General features: G+C 40.0%; 1 protein-coding gene across 1 annotated transcript in view; it reads left to right on the top strand.

Moving 5' to 3' along the window:
• The first annotated feature begins 10,931 nt into the window (after positions 1–10,931).
• Positions 10,932–11,045, top strand: part of LOC150090266 (protein NipSnap-like) — a 93,678-nt gene continuing 93,564 nt past the window's right edge. The window contains exon 1 of the mRNA XM_090389789.1: positions 10,932–11,029. Within this exon, the coding sequence (XP_090245915.1) occupies positions 10,956–11,029 (74 nt within the window). The 5' untranslated portion in view covers positions 10,932–10,955. The remainder of the gene's footprint in view (positions 11,030–11,045) is intronic.

The following is an 11,045-nucleotide window of genomic DNA, read 5'->3' as shown; positions in this document are numbered from 1 at the left end:
ATAATACCGCGTAGCACTTAAAAAACAAACAAACAAATGAACGATTGGTTTATATGAACAGTAACGGTATATGATCGCTGTACATTAACACCAAGATGTAGACGTAGTCTTTCTAATGTTTACCACGTCATGATTCGCGTAACTATGGTAACAACTTTGTTTAGTATTATTCCTGATCATAGATAATACGTCCACAAAAGTCAGAAAAACTTTAAAAGCCAGAGGTTGACAACCACCTCATGCTCTGATAACAATTTAAGTCCACTTCACGGTTTCGAGAACACATGGTGACACACACTTCAACTGTAAATTTTAAACCAAAAAAAAAATTGTAATTGTACCTCCGATTGCACCGCCATCTAGAGAGTGCCAACAACTGAAACATAAGTTGAATGTTCATACAATTCACAGAGTAGTAATACTTCTCTGTGATACAATTTAAAGGCAATAGGGACTCTCTCTCTCTCTCTCTCTCGTTCATTCATTTTAGTTAAATTTAGGCTATTTGTTGTCTGGATATATATATATATATATATATATATTTTTTTTTTTTTTTTTTTTCATATTTAGGGTGAAATTATTGAATATGATGTTACAGTTGTTGTAGAAGGGTTTTAGGAGCATCAGCAACTATTATTATTATTATTATTATTATTAGCCATAAGGTGCAAGGAAGCCTGAGGCTCATGCTGCACCAGCCAAAAGAAAAAAAAATTTTGAATTACCCAGAGAGAGAGCGAGAGAGAGAGAGAACACAAGAGTCAGAAGTAGAAGGGAATCACCAAGAAAGAGAAGAATGATGATATCCAGCTCAGGACCCTGGGTGTGCCAAGCCCATACTCACCGATGTGAGCCCCTGGGGTGAACTAAGACCATATTGCTCCGTATAGTCTTCGTATGGTCTGTAAATTGCGTTTGTTCTGAGCAGGGGTGGGCAGAGGGGGGCATATGCCACTCCTTAACCAAAAATTTTAAATTAAAGAAAAAGAACGCAAGAGGCATTCCACAAAAAAAAAAAAAAAAAAAACCACCATGCCCCCTACGATGATACCTGGACCTGGTTTCTACCCCCCCCCTTACGATGACACCTGGACCTGGTTTCTACCCCCCCCCTTACGATGACACCTGGATACGCCACTGGTTCCGAGGTCGATTTTTGTTTGCTGAACGAAAAACACCAGCTTCCAGGAGAAAAAAACAGTGGGAGTAAGTATTACTGTTTAGATTTTAAAATTTCTAAATTAAAATTTTTAGTTTTCAACTGCCTTCTTCTCAACCACAATTCTGTTACAAATAAAAACCGTACGCGCTACTAGTGTATGATTTCGATCATGGAGAGATTATCGGCTGTCACCAAAGACCAACCACCAAGACTTCCGCGCTGAGGCTTATGTTAAACTCAGAGGCAAATATTTTTATTCGCTGTTCTGACCATTGATTTTATTTCAACTACTGCATTGAAATACAGCTACAATTCCGATAGAAAATTAGTATTGGTAGCGGAAAATAATGCAAGAAAGCAAAATTATTAAGCGTCAGCAAAAAAAAAAAAAAAAAAAACCTTCCTGCATCACCTGCCCATACCCACCAATAAGTTATCTAGTTTTTCCTTGAATTTATCAGAACTATCCACAACAAGGTATTATGTGTTCCAACAACAAACCACCCTCGGAGTGAAGGAAAACTTCAGCATATCTATCCAGCAACCAACCTTCCTCAATTTAAATTTATGCCCCTTCATATATGCAATCTGAGCAAGAGGGGATCCATCAGCATTGAGCTTGCTCAATCAGTTCAAAGCCTTATACGCCCCCAATCAGATCTTCATGCAAGTGCCTAGTGCAGACGAGCTGCAAGAGTAGCTCATGGTGTCTTGTCAATGATATACAGGAATTTTCTAGCAGGGATAAGGAGGTGATTATTCCCTTGTATAAGGCAATGGTTAGGCCACGTCTTGAGTACTGTATACAGGTCTGGAGGCCTCATTTCAAGAAGGATGTAGAGCTGCTGGAACGGGTACAGAGAAGGGCAACAAGATTAGTGAATGGAACAAAGGGTTGCTCTTACGAAGAAAGGCTTAAGTTTTGCAAATTACAGAGTCTGGAGACTAGGCACCGGCGAGGTGATCTGATAGAGGTGTATAAGGCTTTGAATGGTTTGAGCATTCTCAATGCCAATGGGATTCTTCATCTTGCTCAGAATAATCACCTGAGAGGGCATAAATTCAAATTGAGGAAGGACGGATGTCGGATAGATGTGCGGAAATTTGCCTTTGGCCAGCGGGTGGTTGGTTGGTGGAACCGACTTCCATCACTTGTTGTTGAAGTTGATAGCCTAAACAAATTTAAAGCTCAACTGGACAGGTATTTCGAACGAACGGAGGGGTAAAATGGGAGTGGTGTGTTTTTTTTTTTTTTTTTTTTTTTGTTGGCTGATGCTGAATAAGCTTGCTTTCTTGCATCATATGCCTCTACTAATGCTAATGCTAATGCTAATGCTAGTCTTCAGACTCTGCAATTTGCAAAATTGAAGTCTTTATTGGTAAGACCACCATTTTGTCCACTTCACCAATCTTACTGTAATCCCATTGCAGCAGATCTACATCCTTCCTAAAATGAAATCTCCAGACTGTATGCAATATGCAAGATGCGGCCTAACCATTGTTTTGTGCAATGGGACAATCACCTCCTTATACCTGCGAAGTATCTGTATATCATTGAGAAAACCCCATTAGCTGTCCTGGCAACCTGTCCGCACTGCTCAGGGAACTTTATATCTGACTGCACAATTACTCCTAGATCGTTTTCATTTCCATTACCGTGAGTGTAGTACCCACTGTTTATACGTCAATTGTTCAATGTCCTCAGTTTAGTCTAAAATCTTTCTTTGTTCGATTAAAATTTGTTTCTATTCGTTGATGCACACAAATGAAGTTTTTAGATTAAACTGAGACAGTGAAAGTTTCCCATTAAGAAAAAAAGCAGGCGATTAGGTTAAATTTAAATTTCAATAAATCTAAACGGAAACACTTTATCCAATTTTAACAAAATATTTTTGAAGTTCAATTAATTTAGAGAGCGAGAGAGAATCTTTATTGAAACTCAATGAATACAATGTCGATTTTTAAACAGTTTAAAACATTTCAGCTCAAATATGAGAAAACAGGCAAGACGAAAAGATTCTAAACCTAAAATTAAGCGAAATGATCTTGGTACATTTTAATTGTAACATCTTGTAACTGCGTCATTACGATCACTCGCTACCGAAATAGTCCCCATGGTCATGGACAGACTTGTAACGCTAACCATGAGGGAACAAAATCTCAGGAATTTTTTTACGGTATTATTATTATTATTATTATTATTATTAGCCATATAGTGCAAGGAAGCCTGAGGCTTATGCTGCACCAGCCGAAAAAAAAAAAAAATTCTAAGTTACCCTGAGAGAGAGAGAGAGAGAGAGAGAGAGAGAGAGAGAGAGAGAGAGAGAGAGAGAGAGAGAGAGAGAGAGATGGGGGAGGGAATCACCAAGAAAGAGAAGAATAATGATATCCAGCTCAGGACCCTGGGTGTGCCAAGCGCATACTCACCAGATGTAAACCCCTGGGTATACAAATGTACCGTTTCGTGTTGGATTGTTAAAAGCTAATAATGTGGAATATATTATTATTTATGCTCTGATATTATTTCTCCCTGATTAACGGATTCCACTCCGTGACGGGTACTACTACCAAGAACGTAATGTCTGGTGGTCGAGAAATTCTGACTGTCCTACAGGTGTTCAGAATAGCGACTTTCTGGAGTTCCTTGTAGGTGTTCTCAGGGAGACCTATTGCTGCTAGGCTGCTATGTAAGATCTTTGGAACCATACCGGCGGTTGACACGATGATCGGGATGTGGTCGTTATTTCTTGCATCTGCCACATCTCCTTGACTCATGACTCAGGTTCGTGTACTTCCTAATTTTTTCCTCATGAGATTTTTGGACATTGCTAGTGTTGGGCACCGGTATGTCAATCAGGTAGGTAACCGTTTCCATCTTGTCCATAAGGATTATGTCGTCGGTCTGTTGTGCGGGATGGTGTTATCCGATATTATAGCACTGTCCCAGTACAGCTTGTGGGTTAGGGTCTCTAGTACTTCCTGGGGTTCGTACTCGCAGTATGATACACTTTATTTGGTCAACTGATATTTCCTCACTAGCTTCTGATGTATTATACTGACTACCTGTTCGTGTCTATGAGTGTACTCAGTGTGGGTGATCACCTTGCATTCCCCTATGATGCGTCGGATCGTTTCTGAGGCCAGGTGGCATCGTCGACATGTGTCACCCAACATTCCGGGCTCCCTTGCGATGTATTTTCTATAGTTTCTGGTGTTGATTACTTGGTCTTGGATGGCCAGCATAAATGCTTCAGTCTCGAGGAAGAGGGTCCAGCTTGTGAGCCATGCATTGGAAGCAATGTTATCAAAGTGATCTTGATGGAGGTCATTGTAGTGTCTGCCATGGAGTGTCTTCTTTGCCCATCTTTCTAACTTCGTTTCTTGTGCTGTATGGGCAGGAGGGGGCTCCTCGATTAGGTTTAGTGGGGTATACCACTTATCAATCTTCCTTATGGCTTGGTGCTGTGTTCTCGAAGTAATCCTTCAGGTTAACTATTGCTGTTTTCTGTTGCTCTATCAGGTCTATCAAGCCCCTTCCTCCCTCTTTCCGAGGTATTGTTAGTCTCTCAACTGCTGACGACCGGTGGTGTTGGCGGCTCTTGATCATCATCATTGTCCTTGTCTTTCGCATGATATCCTCTAGCTCGGTGTTAGTCCAACCTATAACCCCCACGGAGTATGTTATACTGGAGCTGCATAGGTGTTTATGGATTTAACTGTGTTCCCTCCGTTCAATTTTGCTTTCAGCAGGCTTCTGAGTCTCTGATGATATTTTTCGGTCAGGCACTTCTTGATTTCCGTGTGCTCTAACTGCTGAGCCTGCCTCATCCCTAGGTATTTGTAGGTTTCTCCTTCTGTCATAGCTTCGATCTCTTTACCAGTCAGCAGCTGGTAGTTTCGGCCGACTAATTTTCCCTGGTGCAGTGCGTGGGTCTTCCATTTGTCTAGTCAAAGTTCCATCCTGATGTCCTTGCTGAATTCTTCGGTGATCCGGAGTAGTTGCTTCTCGGTTGCCGCGTAGAGCTTGATGTCATCTTTGTACATCAGGTGGGTGAGCGTGTACAGGTTCTTTCTTCGTTCTTTGAGGTTATATCCATACTTGCTGCCGTTAAGCTGGTGGACAGCGGTTTGAGTGCTAGACAGCACCAGTGGGCACAGAGCATCTCCCTGAAAGATTCCTCTTCTGATGGAAATTGGTCTGATTGTGATGTTCGCGACCTTAATGGTGGTACTCCATTTCGCCATCGTTACTCCCAGGAAATTTTTCACTATCGGATTGACTTTGTAGATCTTCAGGGTCTCTATTAGCCAGCTATGAGGTACGGAGTCGAAGGCCTTGCGGTAATCGATGTAGGTTGTGCATAGGTTGTGGTACTTCTTGTAGGCTTGCTCCATAACTGCGGCATCTATGGTTAATTGCTCCTTGCATCCTTTGCTCCTCCACTTTCATCCTTTCTGCTGTTCGGCCATTATGTGGTGACTCTCTAAGTCATCTAACATCTTCTTGGTTATGTAGCTGGTCAGGATCTTGTACATCATTGGAAGGCAGCTGATTGGGCTGTATTTCCCCGGGTTTCTTGTATCTTCGTCTTTAGGCTTTAGATATGTGACTCTTTCAGTGAGAAACTTTGGGATTGTCTCCGGGTGCCTTATCATTCGAGTTAACTGTTCTGCTAGGTGCTTGTGCATGCAAGTGAACTTATTGTACCAGTAGGTGCGGATGTTATCAATTCCTGGGATTCGCCAGTTGTGGGTGTTTCTGATCGACTGTTTTACTTCTTCTTCTCGAATCTCCCACTTTCCCATCTGTTGTACGTCCTTGGTTTTCTTCCGTTCTACAACTATTACTATCCAGGGGGCTCAACTATTATGTCTTACTTCACTGCTCCAGATATTTCCCCAGAAATCCTCGATCGTCTTCTCGGGTGGTTCGTTTCCTCCTTTCTCATCATCTTCCAGTTTCCTGTAGAAGGCTCTTTGTTCCTCATCGAAGATTCGGTTGTTTGTTTTCCATTTGGAGTTCTTGTATCGGCGTAGTCACTTGCTGAGTGCGAGGAGGTTCTGCTTCAGTGTGTCCAAGTATTCTCCTGTTCTCTGATTTCTGGTCTCATGTTTGCTGTGGCTGCTGTCCACAAGAAATTCCGCATTGTAAATTGGTTGCGTATGCAAATGATTTAGTAATATGTACCGAGGGTAAATCCAGGTTAGTATTAGAGCAGATGATGGGAGTTGTAGTAAAAGATCGGAGTATGTGGTCAGGTGTAAATAAACTTAAGATCTCAAATAGTAAGACAGTAATGATGTTGCTGAAAGGCAAGTTAGATTATGGAAAGCCACCGAAATTAATAATTAACGGAAAGCAAATAGCTTTGAGGTGTCAAGTTAAATACTTAGGAATTTTACTGGATGACAAATTGTCATTTTTCCCAAATCTTGATTATTTAAGTAATAAGATTAACAAAATTACATTGGCAATTATTAGAGTAACAAAAACTGATTGGGAAGGGTCGAGAGTTTATATTTTAAGGCGGTATTTCTCCCAATCGTAGTATACGCTGTCTCTGTATGATTTAAGCGTGTAAATATTGTTAAGTTTAGACAAAAGTTATTAATCCTACAGAGAGTAATAATGTTGGCTTTTATAAGAGCATGCAAGACCGTTTCAACAAATGCTTTACAGGTAATTGGACGGGTATTGCCTTTAGATTTATATGCTGTTTATAGACCGTTTTGTTATTTCTTGAGAAAAAGGGTAAAAATAAGTTTTGGGGGATTAATGTTTCTTGTACGAATGATGTTAAAAAAGAAAAGGAAGTGATTAGAAGTAGATTAGTAGAGATGTGGCAATATCGTTGGGAGCAGAGTTTAACGTGAGAAGTTACCAGATTATTTATTCCCAATGTGAGGTTTAATCACAATGAGAAAAATAAGAAATGGTTTTACCCAAATATGGAAACATCACATTTAATTACGGGGCATGAGTCTTTGAACCAAAAGTTGTTTTATTTTGGGTTAGAAACTCATCCTGATTGTACATGCACACTGCCAGAATCGTGGGATCATATTTTATTTGATTGCCTCATATATGAGGACTACAGAAGGGAGTTAATGCTTGTTGTGCCACACCTTGTCAGAGGACAAGAGTACGTATGTGTAGATAATAAAAGTCTTTCAGGCCTTACAAATTTTTGCAAGATTAGTTTTTAAGAAGAGGAGAACTCTCTTTTCTATTGCTTTTCTGTTGCTTTTTCTGTTTTTCTGTGCAGTTCATAAATGCTTGATTCTTTTTTTTTTTTTTTTCCTCCCTGGCTTAATTTGGCCTTGTGGGGTTGGGGGGGGGGGGGTGAGGATTTTTATTTTATTTATTTATTTATTTTTATTTTATTATTATTATTTTTTTATTGTCATTTACTTATTTTTATATTTTTATTTTACTCACTGGATTGCCAGCAAAAAAAAAAAAATAAATAAAATAAATAAATAAATATATATATATATACAGCGGCAACATGTCTAGAGATCGAAATGCAGCATTTCCCTGACCATTATTGGCCTTGTGGTCCTCTGTTGAGTTGGGGCATAATGGTCAGTCTGTTTTTGTTTTATTTTATTGTAGTTGTTCGCAGTCTGCGCGAGTAGCACAGTGGTATCGTCACCGTCCTCCCCACACCGGGTGGAAAAGGCCTGGGTTCGAATCCCGTCGATGACGCGAGGAACTTTAATGGGATTTTTTCACTCCGTGGCTGAGTTAGTCGGTCTCAGGCGTAGATAGCAAGGTTTTTCTCCCCAGTAACTGGGGTTTTTTCGTCCAGCAAAACAGGCAAATCGACCATAGAACATACGCAATTTACAGACACAAATACGGGTTAATGTATTTAATTACGGGCAACCCTAAAACAATAATTTGATTTTTTGTAGTTGTTCACATCTCTGCCCATGATATTTCACATAAATTTGGACCTGGTGCCCGTCAGAGGGGGCGCCGTTAAATTAAATTTTATTTAATTGGCTATTCAAAATTTCTTCTTCTTTGGTCCTTAGCTGGCAGCTGGGGGAGGCGGTTGGCCACGCAACCAGTATGCTGCTGTAGGTGCCGCAGGGTTTCGGACTTGCTCTGTGATGTTCTTCCATACCTTACGATCAATGGCGTCAGTCCTGGCCTGGTTAAGGTCGAGACGTCGGCTCTTCAAGTCATTTTCCACTTGCTTAGCCCACGTTTTCCTAGGCGCGGTCCGTTGGATGCTCCATTGGGTGGGTCGTTGTCTCCAAAGGAGTCTGGATGGTATTCTGTTCGTGCCCATTCTACATACGTGGCCAAACCATCTAAGCCTTCGCTTCTGGATTTGGTCGGCAATGGTTGGTTGCTGTTGGCATCTGGCGCGGATGGTATCATTAGTGATGCGGTCGCGAAGAGAGATGCCCAAGATCTGCCGCAGGCATCGCATTATATTTTATTATCTTTGTATTTAGGCTTTCTAAATTATCTTCGTGAGTTTCTGCTGCAATAATTTTATTCTCTTCCCTCCTTTTTGGTTTGATCGTTACGTATAATTTCACAATTTTCGCTCTTCTGTCTTGCCATGCTGCTGGCTTTTTTATTTATTTTATTATTTTTATTTTAATCATTATTCTCACTTAAGTTTACCCCTTTTTAATGTAAGATTCAGTTTTCAATTATTTCAAACATAAGTGTATATATTTGCTGGCAATCTAGTGAGTTACTAGAATGCGCCATGCTGGCACCAGGATAATTAGTATTGACTACTTGGTGTGGGATTCTAATGTGTTTTTCCATAAATGGAAGGGCAGGTTGTTTAGTTTTTATTATATTTTTTTATTATTTATTTTTTTAAAATTTTATTTTATTATTTTTATTTTATTATTTTTATTTATTTTATTCTTTTATTTATTTATTATTTTTATTTATTTATTTTATTCTTTTATTTATTTATTTTATTTTATTATTATTTTGTTTTTTGCTGGCACTTGGGATTTGGCAGCCTGGGTGCGGGGTGTTGGCACCCACTTGTATAGCACTACCTCAGGTGGGTACGGGATTGGTGCCAATTCGCACAATGAGAGTTTTAGTAGACCCAGGTTGGAAAACATGCCTGGAACAGGCACCAGGAAGCAGCTGCCCAAGGGTGATTGCTTCCTGGTAGTGAGGTGGCCTGAATATAACGTGTAGGCCATCTGTAATATGAATAGAGTACATGTTTAATTATAGTTCTAGGTGTATTTGGACGAGAGTCATGGGGCCACTATAGAACAGAAACAAAGATGAAGATGATGTGGATGCTGTCTCTCTTTAGGATGCTCTTCACTTTTCCAATCAATTTCTTACTTCTATTACCCTGTTGGTTTTGGGTCAACTGACCTATCTTGACTCTTAATTCTTCTATCTTCTGCTGAAGTCTTCTTTCCCAAGCTGGTGGTTCCTTCTGTTTTCGGTTCTTCTGTTGCTGGTCTCTCGTTTCTTTTCCATTAATCCTAGTGGCTGCTATGGCAGCACAGTATACGGCTGTGTGGATAGCCTCCAGCGTTGCATCATTGTTGTCAAGGTAGTAATGTGGTATTATTTGCCGATTGAGGTAGTCTGTTACTCTCCACAGGATTTTATTTGGCCTCTGCTTATGTATCACATGGGTTCTTGTGGGGTTCATTCCTTCGAATTATGTTAGGGCTTTCTTCCACTCGTCTTCTATTCTGGATATCATTCCCTCCTCTCTTTCTACTTCAGCTGTTGTGTTTTGTATTTCTTCTTGCTCTTCCTCCTCTGGTTCAGTAGTATGGTGTTCCTCCTCTGGTTACATATTGATCATAATCTTTGTTCTTTGCAGGTTGATCGCTCACATCCTGCTTGATTTTTCCAAGATGGCAGGAGCTATTAGATTCTTCGTCACTATGGTCCTGCTTTGGTCCGCTAATCGCTGTTCGGTGACCTGAATATCCGGGATTCATTGTCATATCGGTCTCTAGACTGGTTATTTCATTGTATGCTCGCATGATGTTATTATTATTATTATTATTATTATTATTATTATTATTATTATTATTAGCCATATAGTGCAAGGAAGCCTGGGGCTTATGCTGCACCAGCCAAAAAAAAAAAAAAAAAAATTCCCGAGTTACCTGAGTCAGTGAATCTGAGAGAAAGAGAGTCAGAAGTAGAAAGGAATCACCAAGAAAGAGAAGAATGATGATATCCAGCTCAAGACCCTGGGTGTGCCAAGCCCATACTCACTAGATGTAAGCCCCTGGGGTAGATGAAAGCATCCAGCACGTCTTGCGCCTACTACCATGCCGCGTTAGATCACTCCTTTCCCCCCACCATTCTTGCTACAGTTTGTACACTTAACTAATACTAGAAAAGTTGTTCTGCTACATTTGTATCCACAACTGTGGTTTGTGACTTGTGTATCCACAAATGTGACTTGCAAAGTTGTGGGGACAAACCACTTGTGTGCAGAGCAGGGGTGAACCTAATACAGTGGCAGCATAGTATAAGATATTAGAACAGAGAAATTAAAAAAATAACAACACATCCACTCATATAAAATTCCCCCTTTCAATACTAGAGGAATTGTACGTGGAGTTATTATTTAAAAATGAGATGGGAGTTTTTGATGGGACTTTTAAGTTTTTTCACATTTTAAAATAAATTGGACATAACTTTTTAATTTTAAAATCATTACAAACCATTTTTAAAACTATTCAGATTTTTTTGATATGTGTCTGTTCATTAATGTTTCGTGTTACGGATGCTTCATTAGCGCCAGGGAAGGACGAGAAGATGGCATCCTTAACGAAAGCAGTTATCTACTCGTCCTTCCACAAATCCGTATGTTATCTTCCTGCTGTTTCAAGGTAAAATCGAAAAATA

The sequence above is a fragment of the Mastigoproctus giganteus genome, chromosome 2 (assembly GCF_048544385.1).
Source record: "Mastigoproctus giganteus isolate SK-2022 chromosome 2, ASM4854438v1, whole genome shotgun sequence".
Lineage (NCBI taxonomy): Eukaryota > Metazoa > Arthropoda > Arachnida > Uropygi > Thelyphonidae > Mastigoproctus > Mastigoproctus giganteus.
The sequence above is the reverse complement of the archived record's forward strand: the minus strand, read 5'-3'. Positions and strand labels throughout refer to the sequence as shown.